The sequence below is a fragment of the Halichoeres trimaculatus genome, unplaced genomic scaffold, assembly GCF_033239565.1.
Source record: "Halichoeres trimaculatus isolate MK-OKI-2021-1 unplaced genomic scaffold, fHalTri1.1 fHalTri1_scaffold_7, whole genome shotgun sequence".
Lineage (NCBI taxonomy): Eukaryota > Metazoa > Chordata > Actinopteri > Labriformes > Labridae > Halichoeres > Halichoeres trimaculatus.
The window spans coordinates 12,909,129-12,928,965 of NW_027437185.1; the positions used below are offsets into that span (position 1 = coordinate 12,909,129).

The 19,837-nt window shown below is 41.2% G+C and overlaps 1 protein-coding gene across 1 annotated transcript in view; it reads right to left on the bottom strand.

Moving 5' to 3' along the window:
- tenm1 (teneurin transmembrane protein 1) overlaps nt 1-19,837 on the bottom strand; it is a 206,940-nt gene that overhangs the window by 60,643 nt on the left and 126,460 nt on the right. The window contains exons 15-21 of the mRNA XM_074674832.1: nt 16,665-16,899; nt 15,316-15,435; nt 14,959-15,220; nt 13,414-13,699; nt 2,979-3,122; nt 2,303-2,555; nt 1,515-1,535 (exon numbers count right to left, since the gene is read on the bottom strand). Of these exons, the coding sequence (XP_074530933.1) occupies nt 1,515-1,535; nt 2,303-2,555; nt 2,979-3,122; nt 13,414-13,699; nt 14,959-15,220; nt 15,316-15,435; nt 16,665-16,899 (1,321 nt within the window). The remainder of the gene's footprint in view (nt 1-1,514; nt 1,536-2,302; nt 2,556-2,978; nt 3,123-13,413; nt 13,700-14,958; nt 15,221-15,315; nt 15,436-16,664; nt 16,900-19,837) is intronic.

A 19,837-nucleotide genomic window follows, 5' to 3' on the forward strand; every position in this document is an offset into this window, starting at 1 on the left:
ACAAGACTGCTCCATCAGGTGGTTGGCTGCAGTATAGGTCAAAAAATTAATCTCTCCAGTCATTCCAGATGGGCTGTGGTCAAACTTCAAAAAATGAATACACCTTGTAGAAATTTTTTCTCACGTCCAATTGTTGTGGTGATTTGAAGATATCTTTTGGCTGCCTTGTATTCAAGCCCTCTTTTTTTCTTTAAAGTTTCATTTTCAGTAGTTATCAGAGGTTAAAAACAAGGTTTTATGTCACATTTAACGATGATTGACAGCTGCTGTTCTTGTGTATTTTTTTCGGGGACTGTAAAATATGTCGGGAGGTAGAGAAGTGATAAGACTATAAGACTATGGTAATTATTATTTTTGTCACCCAGAATCCCTCACAGTCTTTACTGATCAGACTCTGGCTGTACAACCGCTTCAGTGGCGGCGTCTGTGATGGTGGTATTTTGGCTTCAAAACTGTACAATGGTAAATGGCTGAACCACGCTATACAGTTTTTGTTTATGTTTGTTACACTGGCAAATAATCACCTTTCCAGAGTAATGTGTGACCAGCACATACTGAAGACTAGTGGAAACACTGATAGGGGGTGACACATCTCACAATATCAAAAAAAATTTTTTGAATTGCATATTTTGTTGGTCATCGTAAAAATATAAACATAAACATGAGTTAAATTTTATGTCAAACAATGCTTATAGAAAATCATCTTTCTTCACTTTTTGTTGCCATAAAACCCCTGAGGTGACTAAGCCAGGATAAGCCGAGTTAATTCAGGAAACACAGAAGTGTGTGCACATGTATGTCTAATTTTCTACTGATCGATCCGTTGAGGGCTGAAAAGTTTGGTAAGCCCTTTTCTAACCTACTGTTCTGTGGCTACACCCACCCAATCAGTGCAACCACAAAAAACCCTTCCAGGTTTTCCTTTTTTCACATGGTTAGAAACTTTGGCATCGCAGAGATATGGCATCTTGAAAAATCTTCTCTCCTCTCAAATCGGATAAACCCATTCTGTCTCTCTCACAAACACCCACAAGGACACACGCACCACCAGTTCGACATAACTCCTGATAGTGCAGCACACATACACACACAGGCAAACAGACACACAAGTACACACACAGAGCCTATAACATCTGTCTAATCTTCTGTTGAACACGGTGTATAGCTCTCATACCGCTATCAAGGCTCTGGGCCAGAGATGATGTGGAGGCCATACGGGGCCTCAGGCTTTCAGTACAAGTCAGGAGTTGAGTGAATTGCTGCATGCTCGAATCAGACCTCCAGTAATCCCACAAAACACAAAATCCTTGACATTTTGGCTGATTTCCAATTTAGGTATTTCATATCGCCCAGTGAAATTCAAACAAGGATTTGACAGATCTGATTTCAACCTGAGTGCATGCAGATTGTGTGGTTGTTGTGTTTGTGGGGAGAAGTAATGTCAGGTCAATATAGTCATATAGTTATACATGCTGAAGAAGCTCATGAAGAAGGTATTAATTATTAGTTCTCACCTGTGCCGGGTATCCCGATTCCTGATAATGAACACCACAGGAGTGTTTGAAGAGGAGAAAAGGAAAGAGAAAAACAATCATTTATGACGCTAACAAGAGCCACTGTGAGTCTTATATGCTACAATGAGTCCATTTTCTCCAATAAAGTGAGATTAGGGTTGATTTATTTCTCTGCATAGCTTCACATTAAATATTAACCCCAACAGGAGCCTTTTGGCATTCGCTCTCAGAGGACTGGGAAGTATCAAATACAGACACTAAGAAACCCCCGTCTGAAGCAGAAATATTAGTCAGAGATACAATAACAACAGAGAAGAAGCGAGTAAAGTTACATAAGGAGAACACTTTACAGGACAAATGACTGTGCTATCCCATCGAGATTCTACGCTTGAGAAAATACAGAAATAGAGAATGTAGTGCCTGCAGCGCGGTAGGAGATATCATCGTCATAATCCACAGAAAAAAATCTTTGTTTCACGCCACAGACTTTCAGCCTCTCACACTCTAAAGAGGTAGATTAGAGTCTGTGATGTCTGAACCTTGTACACTCAGCCTTTACATGGAAACAAACTTCAGAGTGTATTCTACTGAGATCAAAAAGATCACAACCGCAGATGCCAACCATGCTAATGCCAACCAGGCTAATGCCTTACTAACCCATATCTGCTCGGCTAATTGTGTTTTGATTGTGCTCAAGTCGATCCAATGTGCAGAAATCCACCGTTGGAGATGCCTATCAAGATTTTTGAACTCTAATCTCATGGGTTTAAAGCAAACATGAGTCTCACTTGAGTTCCAGTATGGTTCTGGTGTATCCATCAGGGTGGACCCTACGGATGAAGTTGAAGTCCCCCACATAGAGAGAGCCGTCAGGGCCGCTAGCCAGGGCCACCGGGGCGAACAGCATCATGTCCCGAGCAGCTCCACTGCAGCTGGGACTACACGGCACGCTGCGGTAAAACCCATTCCCCATCACAGTGCTGATGACGGGAGGCTGCTGGGAGAGGAAGACGTTTTCCCCATTTCCCTTGTGAAGGATTCCTAAAGAAGAGAAGGATTCAGTATGAATACTCACTGTTAATTCATGTTACTGTAGGGCTGGTCTTCAAATGGTGCAGGCTTTTGGCACAGTCTGCACCGAAGCTGTCTTTACTCGAAGGGCTGCATGAGAAATGCATCTTTTCCGAGGTACACATGACATTTTCCTGCGTTGTTGTGCGTTCTTTTATGAATGTCAAAGTAAAGTGTTATTATAAAGCGCTCTGGGAGCAGCATTGTGAGAGTTACTTATTATGCATGGTATTTGATTGAGTCAGGGGAGGAAGAATTCTCCTGTACCCATGAAAACCGCTTTCAATATGTTGAAGTCATGACAGCATTTGGGAAAAAAGGGTCTATGCACCTGCTTTTCATGAGCGATCACAACAAAAGCTGAAAGAGAAGACGTGTGTTGTCTGCTCTCACCGCTGTGTATGTTGAGAGCATGGTGTTTGTCCAGGGACCATCCTCCGAAGTTTGAGGGGACCAGTTCAAATCCCTGCATCAGAGCAGTCCTCCTCTCCCACTGGATAACTCCTGGACATGTCTCGTACTCATAGCCAACAGACACTGAAAGGAAAACACAAATCACAGGTTATCAACACTAACTGATGCTTAGTGTTTCAACGTGGAGGTGCAAACTGCAAGATTAATGAGCCAGCAACACATTATGATGCCTAAAGCTTTGAAAGTTTTCAAAGTCATGAAGGTGACTCTGTTTCCTGACTGCAATAGTAATTTATGGTACACACCAAAGCCGTAGGAGGTTAAAGTTTAAAGTTTGGGGATTTTGATCAGCTCCTCTTTTGCTTTTTCTTCTTCTGACTCTATAAGACTCACTTTCAAAGATAATCTTTTTTGGAAGCAAGTAAATCTAAACACTTTCAAACACAGCTGCACAAACAAGTGTTGCACGAGAAGCTAAAGCTGTAAGCGAGATGTTTTGTTTTTTCTGTATGACTCTACAAACACAGAGAATAAGATGCAGAAAATCTGAACCTCTATATTTTCTCCGCTCATATTCTATTTTTTATTATCATTTTTTCCCATAGATGATCCAAAGACTGGACAACGATGCAGCAACAACTTCAGACACTTTTTATTACTGCGAGTTTGTTTCTAGCTGGCTGAAAATGGTTCAACCTGATGGTATAGCTACTGAGAGAACAGCTCGTCAAAAATCAATGTTTATTGATATTTTTCAAACATCCTTTTCAATCCATAAAACTTTGTCCACTTGAGAGTAATGTTCCAAGCACCTGTCTGTGAGTTTGTAGTTATGAACTGTACAAGTTGCAGTTGTTACATTAGATATCAAGAAATAAAGTCTGGAAGAAATTCACCTAAAAAACATTTTTTTTTAGCATTTCTCTCTTCACTTTGCTTTTTAACCTGCCTTTCCAAAATGAAAAAGGCAGTGTGATACTAGTTATTTCTGCTTTGGGCTTAAGGTTTTGTTGATTCAGCTCAGACTATGTTGAATTTTCTTAGTAGTTTTATCCCCCTGCAATGCTTAACGTTACAGAAAACTAACCACACGCTGTGTAATGGTATTCTTACAGAACTCGATATGAAGACCGTACACACAAGCACACACATCCTCCAGCTCTCTTAAACAGTACTGTACTGAGCGGTGAGATGGATGAAAGGCCCGCAGCGAGACCTCATCAGTGTGTGTGTTTGAGAGAGATCAGTGAGAAGTGGAGGCGTAATCAGGAGGAGCCTGTCTTCATGAAGGAACCCTAGAATTAGCTGCTTGGCCTCTTAGTTGTAATGATACGCTGTGCAGCTTCCCACTACAACTAACAACTATCAACAGCTCTTTTTTGGCTTGGGAGGATAAAATATGTTCAGAGAGAATTTTACCACCTCACACTTGGAATATGATTAAAGGCAGCAGGTGACAAAATTGTTGGAGCTCTTGAAGATGTTCACACACACACACACACACACACACAGATAAATACACTCGTCAATCTTGAAGTCACTATCATACAAAATGAACTGCAGCAGCTAATGGTACCAAGAGTGGTGCATCATTTGGCCGGGCTACCTGCTCTGTCTCAAGGTCTTATTCACAAGGTAAATTGCTGTAATGACATTCAAGTGCAAAAACAGCCACTGAGCCTGCATCTCTTTGCAGTTTGCTCCTGTTTACACCTGATTGTGAAGAGATGAGCTGCAACATCTCCTGTCTGTGCAATGCTGCACTGTGTACTTTTACCAAAAGATCCATCCACATACACGATGAGCTGGATAGAAAAGGGAAGTCCTCATCACTTCATTTAGGATTCAGTTCAAGACAGATGTAACTCCTTTTACCCATGATTTAATAGTAAAAGTAATATCAGAGTAACAGTAGACTTTATAATCAGATATGTTGTCATAGTCACCTCCTCTCCTCTATCCGCAACCTTGGTGTTACCCTGGATTCTACGCTCTCCTTCAACTCACACATCAGGAACATGACGAAAACATCCGTCTTCCACCTCCGCAACATTGCACATCTCCGCCCTACCCTCTCTTTTCCCGCCACCGAAACCCTTATTCAAGCTTTCATAACCTCAAGACTGGACTATTGCAACAGCATCCTTTATGGCCTCCTCTCCTCAGACTTTCAAAAACTTCAGCTGCTCGATTACTCCCCCACTCCCGCTCCCGTGAACACATTACACCCATTCTCCGGCACCTCCACTAGCTCCCTGTCCAACATCGAATCATCTTCAAGATCCTGCTCACCACCTGCAAAGCTCTCAATAACCTCGCTCCCCCCATACCTTGCAGACCTCTTACAATGCCACTCCCCCAGCCGCCATCTCAGATCATTGGACGCTAACCTCCTGACCCCCATCACCAGGACCGTGCACTGAACTGTTGGCGACAGTCTTCTCAGCTGCTGCCCCAAACCTCTGGAACTCCACTGAACATTCAAAACTCAGACTCACTTCTCTCCTTCAAAACCCACTTTCTTAAAACTGCGGCATAGCTACCATCAGCCTTCAGCAGGTAATATTTAACTCTAACTAAACGGGAAATTATCACAAGTGTTGGTGAATAAAGTGTGAGCTGACGCACACTGATGCACAGAGACGCTTATCTGCTCTGCAGTCCAGTTTTTTGGGATGTTTTTTATCATGCTTTGTGAATTAGATGATGTCCTTTGACTAATTTAGACAGGTTTTGTGATCCTAAACATCCCTTTCAGGTTCTTAGTCTGTAGCCTTCTTCATATTGAAGTTTTTGGTTTATTTACTGATGGGCTGTATCTTAATACATTCTTCCACACTTTCACCTCATGCTGCTTTTTATTTTTCTTGCTATATTCAACTTGAAGGTGAGAGTTTCTGCAAAACCAATAATTATCTACTGAAACACTTAACCCTGTAAAGCCTGATCCATTAAAAAAAGCCAGAAATATTGCTTTAACATTTTGTTTATGATATATTTTTGTATGATATTTGACACACTGGGCGGTTTTGGTAACTTTTTTAGTAAAGTTTTTTTTTTTTTAAAGTAATAATGCATTCTTTCAATGCAGACAGTACCTATTTTAAAATGGTAACGAGTTAGATGTTTTTCTTACCGCAAGTTCTTGAACATAAGCAATGATTTCCTTGAAAAAAAAAGTATGAGAATAATTTCATGTGAGCAGCCAAAATACACCTTCAGCTGTCTGTATCAGCTTGATAATCCTCACATGGACAGAATACATGACATTTTTTAACAGCTTTGTAAAGGAAACTATTTATAATTTTGATGACATCTTTGAAAAACTTGTATTCACCATGATACATTGCGCATTACAGAGTTAATGACATATTACCAAGACTAGATTGTCTGATCAAGAGACACAGACAGACAAATAGAAGTCAATAAGAACACAAGTGCAAACGTTCATTTCATATTTAATCTGTGGACATAATACAAGGGACCTCTATCCACTAGAAAAAAACAACACAAATGAACTTGGCAGAAAATCCTTTCACTTTTTTATCTTTTAAATCAAGAGTCAACGCCGCATCAACAAAAAACACTGCAGCTGTTAGCGAGAAGGCTCCAATTCCTCCACCTTGGAGGGATTAAGGCTTAAACTGGGTTTTTACTTCAGAAACAGGTTGTGTTTTTCTTATGATGTAAAAAAAAGACTCTTATTGCTGCAACCTTTATACCACTTTTAGATAATGGAGACCTTTTGTACATGCATGCTCCTGCACAGTGTCTCCATATGGTGGATACTGCCTACCATGCCTCCTTGAGGTTCATAACAAACTGTTAACCTCTGACTCATCATTGTGTGTTGTACCTTGGGGTTGGATGGCCTGCTTTGGCGACCCTGAGGCTCACGCATTGGTACATTTTGATCTATAAGGCAGTTCTTGGTCTGCTTCCCCACTATTTATGTGTTTTGATCTGTGTTCTCAGGACCTCATTATGCTCTCTGTCCCAAACGCTCGGACTGAAGTTAGGAACAGAGTCTTTGGGTACCTTGCACCCTTATCTTGGAACCAGCAGCAAAATGACTTAAAGCTCAAGGAGCTGGTGCCTTTAAATGTTTTTAAATCTAAAATAAAAGACATGGAGGCTGGTTCTATAAGATGTCAGGGTTTTAGCTGAGTTGTTTTGAACAGTTGTTTCCTGGAATGTGTTTTTTTTAATCTGTTATCATGTGTTTTTACTGACTTCACTTTGTCTCTTTTTGTGCTTCCTGTCTGTGACTTTGTGTTTTTGCTGCTGCCTGTCTTGGCCAGGTCTCTCTAGTAAAAGAGGTTTTTTATCTCAATGGGACCTACCTGGTTACATAAAGGTGAAATAAAAATAATTACCGGTTTAAATGAAGTTCTGTTTGAGTTAATGTGCTTCCATGATAGGTTTCAAAACCACCTCAGAAACAGACAGGTGACATTGTGTCCCTCTGGTTTTGACCAATCAGAATTGAATTTTTAAAACAGCTGGGTGATCAGTCAGAAATCCAGGTAATAAATGAGGTAAATGATATTCAGCTCAATGAGGCAAACAGCCTGGCATAAACTTGGTAGAAGAGCAGTTGTTGCTGTCAGTCAGTGGTTGCACTGATCTCTCTGCTGAACTCACTTCATAGTAAACCAACTGTGTACTGTGTACTGGCAAGCATTCAAGGGGAAGCAGGCAGCACAGTCAGCATAAATACCAGCCGAGGTGCAGGAATTATAAGTGAGGGTGCTCTCTTCATGAACAAACTGAGGAGGTTCCCTTTAAAATGGAGGGAAACTCTCAGCGGGCACAGGGCCGACTTAAATCTTCAACTCAATGGGCACAATCAATAAAGTGATTGGGAAGGGAAAGTAATGGGTATTTTGGGACACTGGGGATTGCTAAAAGGAAAAAGGAACCGTATAGCTATGGACAAAAGTTCTTAGTTAGGGAACTATCTCTTAGCTCATTTAAAAGGTTCATTTGTTTCAATTTTGTGTGTCTTAAACTCTGATAGGCTTGTAATCTTTAGTTTTAAGAGGACAGAGAAAGAACTTTGAGGAATTGAGTTTGAATTGATATGGAATTGGGGAGAAAAAGACCAGGAGAGTGACGGATTAAAGGTTTTTCATCTGTTTCTGTTCGGTTACATCCTACTTGCTCTTTAAGGAAAATGTTCCACGGCCTCAAAAGAGGTAAAAATTTATGAAAATGCATTTAAAGTTTCCATTAAAACATTGCTATGAAAAGACCTGGAATGTATTTGCAGAACGAGGCTGTTTAGGGACGAGAAAGGGCAGAGCAGTCTCAAAGGAGAAGTGTCAGTGTTTCAGAAACTGCTTCACAACAGAATACTGCTGTAGATATATTACACACACACACACACACACACACACACACTGGATGCACACACACATAGTCTCACAAACAATATTAACACACATTCAGTGTCTCACAGGTGAAGGCTTTCATTCCCCTCTGCTGAAGCCTCAGGCGATGTGTTCACCCCAGCAAACAGAGCACGAGTTCACTTTCTCTGACTCTCTGGATCAGAGTGAGATCATGGAGCTAGCGTGTTTGTACACATATGTTAGCTTCTGTGTCATGGTGCCATCAAAGACATGGAGACATTAACAAATCAGGGGCAAAATTTGGAGCTCAGATAAAGAGAAACACAATGGAAGTATGTTTTTTAAACTCTTGTTCACATGCAGTAGAGGTGGTGTTACATATCCTTTCTACAGGTTTGAATGTCAAACAAATTCAGACAGTAGATGCTCAACATGAATGGTTTCCTCTGGGAATAAAATTAAATACTATTCATTTCAGAATAAGAAAATTAATAAAAAACATCACTTCTTTTTCACCTCCTCAGTCGCTCACAGTGTAACACCATATTTTTCTCCCTGAGCGTTTTATCCAGTAAACCCAGTTTTTCTCTCATTTTTAAACAGAATCTCTGGGCTCTATTTTGGTGTCATTTGGGCACCCTGACATTTTCTTGCCTGGTTTGATATCTTGGTGACTAGCTGTGTGAGGACGGGGGCGTTTGAGGGTGTTGGGATGCCAATCTAGAGGCGCGCGTACTCTTGATGACAAAAACCCAGTCTCACTCTGTCCTCAGCCCACCTCTTCAGAGCCAGTCGACAGCTCTACATACTTGTTCCATAATTTTTTTTCTTGTTTGTTATGTTCATCAAAACCCACCCGACCTCTCTGAAAACAACAGAGCCCCTTCTTAGTGTTTTCAACAGCTCTTCAAGCAGCTGACATAAAAATACCCCACACAAAGACAGCTCTGACTTCTGCTCATTCTGAAGACAGACAAGACGGGCAACTAACTTCAGAGGATCTACTACATCTATCAGCTGTTTTTTTTTCATTTTAAATATTTATACACACATGCACTTGGGCTGTTGTATGCATACACACACTCAGGTAGAGTCCCTCCAGCTGGAAACACATTTTTGCACATGCCAGATGTATCGTGAGGAACAGATGAGAGGAAAACCTGAGTTAATGGAAGAGAACAAAGGAGAGCAGGAGAGAAAAGGAGTGAGGTAACAGGGGAGAGTTGAGAGAATAGAGGAAATAACAAGCAAATGAGTAGAGAAGGTTCAGGGGAGGACAGATACACAGGAAACACAGTGATGATAGAGAAAGAAAGGGGATGAGGGAGTGGGGATAAGAGACGGGAGGGACGTGGTTCAGCAAAACAGGGCAAATAAAAAGCGGGATCATTGGAGTTGAGGAGAGGTGAGAGATCAGGAGAGCTGGAGCAGATGAAATGCAGCTCAAACAGATAAGGAGAGGACGGGAAGGATCAGGAAGGCCGAGAAAGCCCCGGGATGGGGAGATGCAATCTTTGTACGAGACCATGCACTCGAGTGGACAAAGCTTCTGGTGTGTCTGCGATACCTCAGCGCTTATGAAAAGCTCCCTCTCACAGCTCAACTGTTTGTGCATCCACAACCGCGTGTTGAACACAGACAGTGGACGCATTATATTTGAAATGACCAATAGTAGGTTCAAAGGTTTAAGCCTGGATGGCCTAAAATGGCTCTTTGTGTCATAATGAAGCCAAAAAGCAGTAACAGTAACAGCTTTACAACCTGTTCAATCACTTTTTGCACAGGTAAAAGAGGACACAAGGGAGAGATAGACGATGGACCGCATTCATAAACAATTTTCATGCACAGATTTATATTTCAGCCATGCACAGATTTTTCTCAGTAGAGCCAATGCTGCATCCAGAGTGCTATCTCTGTGCCACTGCAGATTATATCTCTGCTATTCTGGGCTTGTCAAACCAGTTACCCCACAGTAAATGTGGAGCCATCCATCTTCCTATCTCTTTTCTAAATACATCTCCAGCCCTCCTCTGGTCGATGTTCCTGGAGAGGAGGAACAGGGTTTATCTTGTTTCTTAATCCACTTACCACTGCATTTATAAAATGTTGTGTATTTCCTTACTAATTACATTCTGACTTGGGAAAATTGCATTCTGTTTTTTTTGCACTTGTCAAATCATGTTAAAGAAAATATACCTGTAGTTTTCTTTAATTATTTGTTCACCGGAAATCTTCAATCTCTAATTTCCCGGCGGTGGACTATCTAAGCAAACCTGCTGAGCAGTAAATTATCTTAAAGCAACAACTTCCCAACAGGCTTTTGTGAAACTACATTAATGAAACAGTAAATCCAGGGAGGGGGTAGAGTTTCTGTTGGAGTATTGTTCAATTTGTAAAGGAGATTAAAAACTAAACCATCTTATTTTAAAAGACTGAAGTTGGCCACTCTCTCAGCTGCTAACATAAAGAAAGACTTTTCCCTGAATTCATCAAGAACTCTGTCTGAACGGGCAAACAAAACTGACAATTTCATGATAAAAAACAGCGTTTTGGGGTTTGGAATATTAGGCTTCATATTTTTGGGATTAGTTTTTACATTTTTTTCTGTTGATAAGTAATCACAGTATCTCTCTTATACTCACACTTAAGCAGCTGAAGTAATGAAACCATCAGCTGAGCTCTGCACAGACCATGAACCAGAATAAAAACCAACCACAATCTCTTTGAAGTTCCTAAATATGCCAACCAACACTTCTAAATCTCACTGAAAAACATTTTACATCCATTTTGTTTTATCTGTACACAGACAGAAACATAAATCAAACAATTTGTGTAATAGAGGTTGAGTTAGTTTTTGTTTTATTTCCCTGTCTGGCCGCCATGGCTTTGCTCCGCTGGTTACCTGGCAACGTCACCGACCGTCTTCACCAACAAACTGTGTAACCACTGAACTCCCGGTGAAACCTCAACATGTCATTTTCACATTAGTTTTTACTTTTGTGTGTGGATTGAAGAACTGCTGTGACACTGAGAGGTGTGAATTAGTCACTTTAAGGTGCTGATAACAGAACCAGGTTCCTGTTTCATCCTTCAGATTACAACTACTTTAATTTAACAGCTGGCCCCTCTTCTAAAGATATCAAACAGATGTGTTGATCTTGTTATCCCACACTTTGCAAATGTTATCAGAGTACCTCTCAAGTTATTAAAAGTGGAATAAATGACTTAATATCAAACATGTTTTTCGTATCTCAGACATTTTTGTTGAAGCACAACTCAAGCTGCCTTTAATAAACGATGAAAGATGACAGCTAAAACATATCATAACTAACAGATGGTGTGAAACATACACAACCGCTTCCACCGTGCTTCCTAATTAATTTTCATATGGTAAAATGATTACATTATGTTTAGAGGATTGAAGTCGCTAAAAGTAGAGGATCTTAACTGTTGTCAGTCTATTTTTCTCTAATCAGCTGGTGAAGATTAAACATATTTAGAGTTAATTATGGGATTGACAAACTGACTCTACGTATACATTGTGATGAAGATGTGTGTAGAATTATATTTTTTGATCACCAGCAAATATGACTGCTAACTTTCTGAAGTTACTGTCATTCTGAAGTAGAGCTGGGCAAACAATCAATTAAATCAATTAATTCAAATTATTTTCTGCAGAAAATTAAAAAAATTAAAAATTGAGATTTTTTTTCTTACCTTAGCCCAATTGTAAGTAGTTGCAATTTTTGAAAAAAAAAAAATAAATAAATAAAAAAATAAAAAAAAATACAATTTTCATGATAGTTGGCCTTGTAGGGTTTGCTCAAGCACTTTTATAGGCTTGTATTTGTTATTTAAGTAGATTAAATATTGATCAGAGAGTTTCATGCTAATACTGTAAAAATACCTCAGCCTTTTAGGATTTATGTAGACAAACCTGCCTACGTTTATACTACATAATCATCCTTTTATGACCCAGACTTTGACTCTAAGAGGGAAACTTTTAGACAACATAAAGGCAAAACTTGATTCATTTTATTTTTATGTTACTGGGAGTTTTGTTTCTTTTAGGGAGGAAAAAAACGATTACAATAGTAAATTGAGTTTTGTGGAAAAAAAATGTGGATTTTATTTCTAGGCCATATCACCAAGTCCTATTCTGAAGTTAGAAAAGCAGAGTTTTTTTTATGTGTTTCTTGTGGTGGTTGGGACATTATTTTTCCCAACCCTCCGTCCACTATACAGAGTGTGCTTGTCTGTGTGTGTGCTCACATGTTTGTGTGTCTGTGTAGGCATTGAGGAGGATCTCTGTCAAGTGTGATACAGAAAGAGGAGGAGAAATGTGAGAATGCGTGACCATGCAGAGACAGAAATGACATGTAGCCACATAATGAAATAAATAACACAAGGCTATTTGTTCTGTTAAATAAAAGAACATGGTACAGACCTGATCTATAAGAGAGGTGGCCTTAAATTACTTATGCTGTGATATGGCACTATATTGAAAATTAAATTAATTTGACTTTCAAGGGTGGCGGGGGCAATGTTGTGTTTCTTGTTGTTGTGGAGAGCTGGGAGACAATCAGGTGGGTAACATATCGGCAGCAAAGAAAATCCAAACAAGCAACTACACCATAGAAAACATGCCTGTAAAAATGCAACCTTCGACTGACAAGATATGAAAGTGACTTCACGTCACTTAAAACAAGCGGACTTGGCAAGTTTGAGCAGTTTACGAGAGACATATCCCGCTTTACTCTCAATAGTTGCATTACCATAGAAACCGTGCTCAGGGGTCCTGCAAATAGATGGTTAAGGGCCTTGTTTACCCGCCAAAATGTTTTTTTTTTTCCCCAGTTTGGCGGGTAGACAGGTGTTAATTTAGAGCCCTGGTGAAGACTCTTCATGTTATTATTGCCAAACATATTTGCTCTCATATATCAGAGGGACAGTGAGGAGAGGGCAGACAATCAGATGACTGGTTTGTTGTCAACATCAGTTGCAGATATTTTCTCTCATTTAAGACAGATAGATCTATGTGAAGTTTAAATCCCACCTACCTGTTGCATGAGTGAGCCCCCAGACCTCCTGCCCGTAAACATCAGTTTTGTTCCAGACAAGCCTGTGGACCAGACCGGGCCCAGCAGGGTACCAACGCTGGTACAGACGCCCCTGTACAGAAGCACGAACGTGCACCTTGGAGAGCCCACCGAGGGGGGAGATGGGGGATGATGGGGAGGGAGGTGTGAGAAGGATTCGCAGCAGAGAGAGGTAGCCCGCGGCTCGGGTGCTCAAATAGTTCAACTTCACAAAGGCTCCTGGGATTGAAACTTCTTCCTGAACCGCCTAGGGAGAACAAGATGGAGAGCAGAGTGAGAAATACAGGTGATGAAAGGAGGATTAACAAGAAATGAGGAGGAGAGAATAATATTAAAAGGAAAGGTGATTTATCATTACTTTGTGTTCTTATAATGAGCTGATGTAGTAGTGCCAGTGGCAGGTACAAGATGAAATGGCTCCAACAGAAAGGTGCACCAAGTCTCCCAAATATGCTTTAATAACATTCAAAGAAATTTGAATAATAACTTTATTCTTCTCTGTTTAAAAGCATCATACCTAATGAATGAAATTAACTTAATGAACATAACGAGGGCTTTCTTTTAAGAAAACGTAGAAAAGAGGTAATCTGTCCTAAAACTACAGACCAGCAAATAAAAGCTGAGCTCCTCTCCCTGATAAACTGTTAATTAGCTGCTGTGGTAAACATTTATTCCCCCACTGTTATATCTTCTTGTCTGACATCAGATCCCTTTTAAGCTGCTGATTAACTTATATTTAATAATCTCCAAAATGACGATCTCCGCCACATTTTCATCAAAGGGTTTTGAGGCTTTGATTCCATTATTAACACAGGTGAACACAGTGGGTGTTGCTAAGCTCACAGTGAACACTGAGTACCGTTCCTTCCTTTATTGCGCGCTGCCTGTTTGCCCCGCGGTGTTATTTGTCACGAGGATAAAATGTTCCTTCATTTTGACACTTTATTCATCCGGCATCGACTGATTTTTTAAAATGAGCCTGAACTTTGAAGTGCAGATGATGAGCTACGGATGTGAGCAATACTACTTGTGAGCAAAAAATTTCACTTTCTTGTGCCACAAAGGAGCCTGTGACACACTGCATATTGATGTGACATTTCCTGCAGTCTGTTAGATGTCCAGGTAACAAGAAAAGGATTCTCCCTGTACTGAGAATTTTAATGAGCTCAATAGTGAATTTTTAGACTCTGTAAAAAAGACTTAGGAGTCACATTGCAGGTTTAGTGTCTAATCACCAGACTGACCTCCTCACCTGACCTTCAACCACCTCATTTGCTCTGGTGGTGGGGAAGTATATGGATGGAGCATGAATTTGCATTTCTTTTTCATTCTCTCTTTGCATGATGCAAATATGAAGCAGGCTAAATTTACACAACCCTGTGAGACTGGGCTGGTTTGTTGTTCAGCTGTTACAAATTGAGCCTCAGCTCACTTCTGTCAGCCGATCATTTGTACATAAAAAGCATTCGGTTGTGATGTATTATACAAATCGTGTATTTTGTGTACCTGTAGCTCTGGCACTGCTGGCCCCTTTTCTGCACATGCTCCTGTGTATCTTGGGAGTGGGTAGGGCAGGACCAGTGGGTACGGACTCAAAACACTTCTGATGTCACATTTAGGGGCTTGAACTTCCTCTCTGGACATGGTCACCTGACCCAGAACTAGAAAATTGTTGTTAGGGGTCCAAATGGTGCGTGTCTGTGGCAGGAAGGGCGGGCGCTGGAACATCAGGGTCATAGACATAGCCCCCAGTGTCACCAGGTCAAAGCTATGTGTAAAATGACAGAAAAACAAAAGAGAGGGTCAGAAACAAAAGGATAAGAGAGCGTGTATTTGGTGTGTAATCACTGAGAGCGCCTCTACCTTCCATCCTGCCGGCTGATTGTGAAGCCATACTCTGGATGCTGTGGGAAGGTGATGTTGACTCCCACCAGAGGAGAGCCATCCTGCAACGCCACGCTACCTCGGATCACAGCCACCCGACTGGAAAAACAAAAGATGGGAAGGGGAGAAGGAGCAGAAGGGAAAGAGGTGCACAAAGAGAGGCAGAGATGACAGGTTTACAATGATTGAGAACATAATCATTGTTTGGAGAGAGCGGCATATTGTGACGCGTTAGCCAAACGACCTTGTGCATGAAGAAAAAGGCAAAGGGGGTTTGTCCAGCTCAGTGCAATTCCTTTCTTTAGCACAGAGAAATCTGCCAAAGATTGCCAGGATACAAGGACCATAAATATAGCTTCACCCACAGTAAAACCTTTCAACACCCTGTCATATAAAAACCGAAAACTCCACATCATGTTTATATTATAGTGACAGTGGTACCTGCAGCAAAAGGAGGCTGTGTTGTTCTTTAAATAGCCCTCAAGCCATCAGTCACATCTCCACTGTTTTGAAATATTCGTCTTGATTTTGCCGGTAAAGTGTGAAATACACTGCTTAAATCAAGAATGATCACTGAGCTGCACAAATGAAGACAGATCCAGACGGACACATATGTTGAGCCCACACACACAGGCACACACAGGCACAAATATACACACACACACTCATGATGAGGACTCTGTTCTGTTCCAGAAGAGGGATAAATGAAGGATGGTGAGGTGTCCCCGGGTGGCTGCTTCGCCCCGTTTGTTACTCCTGCCCTGAAAGCTGCCATCGATTTCCCTTCTGAAAAAACAGCCACATAATTAATTTATTTGTTTATTCTCGGGGTGAACCAGGGGGAAAAGATGCACTTTGCCATATTTCAGAGAGGCATCCCTGTTTGTTTTCAAACCCAACTTTCTAGGTCACCATGATGTCAGTGAGATGTATTTCCTCTCTTAGTTTGCTGTGAGAGTCTCTGAAAAATTAATGACGACACCTCATGACTGGTGTAACTGAGTGATACATTAAGTATGAATATGTAAAAAAAAAAAACTCTACAGTTGTAGCTTGAGACTGGAGGACAATGAGCTGCCATGTGACTGCTGATCTCCAGGGAAACAAAGCACACTGCAATGTGTGCGAAGGCATGTGCACACATAAAGGGTTTTTTCACATGCAAACACACACTATCCTTAAGCAAATAACGGGTAATGGACGATAGCACATGCGTTTACTTCATAATACACCACTGCAAGACGCCTCAAGGACACGGACAAACTAAACAAATACATGAATGTATTGACATGCACACACAGACACACAAAGAGCAAACAAGCACATACCTGGTATCAAAGGGCACGTCTCCAGGGAGGGTGTGTGTGGCTGCTTTGCCAAGGAGGAAGTGTATGCGGCGATAAAAGCTGTAAGTGTGTAAGCTGCTGGGTGAGGGGGGCGTAGTGGGGGGCAGCTGGCTCTGCTGCAACAGGGCCAAGGGGTCAGCCGAGCCGTGACACAGAGGGTCAGAGCCACAACTCAGCTGCTCGCAACAGTCAGGGTCGACACAGTCCACCAGGCCATCTGAAAGGGAGAGTCAAATATTTATCAAATGAAACAGTTGAAATGATAATATATTCACTCACCAGCCACTTAATTTTTAGGCACACCTGTCCAACTGCTCGTTAACACACATTTCTAATCAGCCAATCACATGGCAGCAACTCAATGCATTCAGGCATGTAGACATGGTTAAGATGATCTGCTGCAGTTCAAACTGAGCATCAGAATGGAGAAGAAAGGTGATTTAAGTGACTTTGAACGTGGCATGGTTGTTGGTGCCAGATGGGCTGGTCTGAGTATTTCAGAAACTGCTGCACAACCATCTCTAAGGTTTACAGAGAATGGTCCCAAAAAGAGAAAATATCCAGTGAGCGGCAGTTCTGTGGGTGAAAATGTCTTGTTGATGCCAGAGGTCAGAGGAGAATGGACAGACTGGTTTGAGCTGTTAGAAAGGCAACAGTAACTCAAATGACCACTGGTTACAACCGAGGTCTGCAGAAGAGCATCTCTGAACACACAACACGTCCAACCTTGAGGCAGATGGGCTACAGCAGCAGAAGACCACACCGGCTGACCCTCCTGTCAGATAAGAACAGGAAACTGAGGCTACAGTTCACACAGCAACACCAAAACTGGACAATAGAAGATTGTAAAAACGTTGCCTGGTCTGATGAGTCTGGATTTCTGCTCCACATTCGATGGTAGGGTCAGAATTTGGCATCAACAACATGAAAGCATGGATCCATCCTGCCTTGTATCAACGGTTCAGGCTGCTGCTGCTGGTGTAATGGTGTGGGTGATATTTTCTTGGCTCACTTTGAGCCCCTTAGTACCAACTGAGCATGGTTTAAAGTCCACAGCCTACCTGCGTATTGTTGCTGACCATGTTCATCCCTTTTTGAGCACAGTGTACCCATCTTCTGATGGCTGCTTCCAGCAGGATAACGCTCCATGTCATAAAACTGGAATCATCTCAGACTGGTTTCTTCAACATGTCAATGAGTTCACTGTATTTAAATGACCTCCACAGTCCCCAGATCTCAATCCAATAGAGCACCTTTGGGATGTGGTGGAACGGGAGATTCTCATCATGGATGTTCAGCCGACAAATCTGCAGCAACTGTGTGATGCTATCATGTCAATATGGACCAAACTCTGAGGAAAATCTCCAGGACCTTGTTGAATCTATGCCACGAAGGATTAAGGCAGTTCTGAAGGCAAAAGGAGGTCCAACCCAGTACTAGCAAGGTGTACTTAATAAAGTGACTGGTGAGCGTACATTTCACTTATTCTCTGAGTTATAGGAGCAGATTCCTGTTATAGGGCAGTTCATAAATATATCCTATTAGAGTTATATAATGCCTATTTAATGGATTTAAATAGTGACTAAAAGGGTTAAGAACAAATTAAAACTCTAAAGCTCTAAAGTTAGGGCATGTGTCTGAACTGGAAAGACATGAAAATCCCGCCACTGCTAAGCAACAATTATCAAACGCTGGCCGGTGAGAAACTCCACTGGGGTAATCTAATCTTCCACAATGAGCTGCTCGTGGATCATCATTATAACTAGTATCAATCAAAAGCAATTCATTAGGGGCCGTCAGCATACAATTAAAGCATCTACAGCAATAAATCAGACCTGAATTACCAGCGTCTTTTAAATACAGACCCTGGAAGTGTGGCGTAAACAAAGAGCTGCACATACAAAGCCAGGCAGCAGGTAATAGGGGCCCGGCTGGCATTTGTGTTCCCTATTTCAAGCCTGTTTCTGAAAAGGCAGGAAACAGTGCTGACATTTAAATGCATCTGACCACAGAGCGCAGAGCCAAAGGCCAACAATATTCTATTATAACCTCCTCCTACAAAGGTAGCATAGTACAATGGTTGATTTCCATAAGATTCACTACTTCAACTTGAAAGCACACTATTAATTGAATTTCTAATATCATTGTCGTCTAAAGAGCAGACAGGTTTGTAGCTCATTACACAATGCATGGTTGTAATTGTTACACACAAAGAAACCCAGTTAAAATGTTGTTTTGTCGTATGTAATGCCCATAAATATGTATGTGCCTGTGATTTCTGGGCCTCACGAGAGGAAAATACTGTGTTTTTTTTGTCAAGGGGAAAGAACAATACTTCTTGCTCTCATCCAGGCAGAATAATTGAAACTCCCTCTTCAAAGTTCCTCTTTATTCTCTGATTACGTGTGATAGCATCTTTCCATCTCTGTCTATCTTCAGAGACAAAAAAGATTGCTGCGAGAGAAGCCTATGAGAGCCGTCTGTACATCTGCCAATTAAGGGAGATGGTCGAATTGTGTAGCAGAAAATTATGGTATTTGAAAGGCTTTGCAGAGAGGTGGGATAAAAAGATAAGAGAAGTGTAAATGGTCTCCACAGGGCTTTGTTAGTGAGTCTTCTCCAGCATAATCATCTCTAAGCTGAATGGTTTGATACCTGCAGCACTGACACTTGAGGAAGTGCATCAATATTCATGTGGTATTAAAATTCAATTTGATAACATACAGTATGCATATTCCTTTTTCCAAGCAGTGCCATATGTATTTTAATGCATTTTTTTGTTTGACAGAGAGAAGCTTGTCCCTCTACCCACACACTCAGTAACTCTGCTTAGCCTTCCCCCACGGGAAGTTGAAAAACACAATATCAGACCAACACACTGATAAGTGAAGTAAAGGGGGGTCCACTGCATCAAAAGGGACCAGTTCCTTATGTTAGTGCAAAAAGGTTTAATGGATATTGTTGGCAGGTTGTGACGTTATAGCCCTCAGTGCCATGGTCAATGGTTTGACTCCAGCTGCGTGTCTTTCCCCACTTCCTACTCTCCACAGTTCATGTCTCTCTTCAGCTGCCCAATCTATAAAAGCAAAAAGCCCAAAATAAATTCATGAAGGGATCTAGTTATTTTTAAAGGACAATACTCTTCCCACACTGCA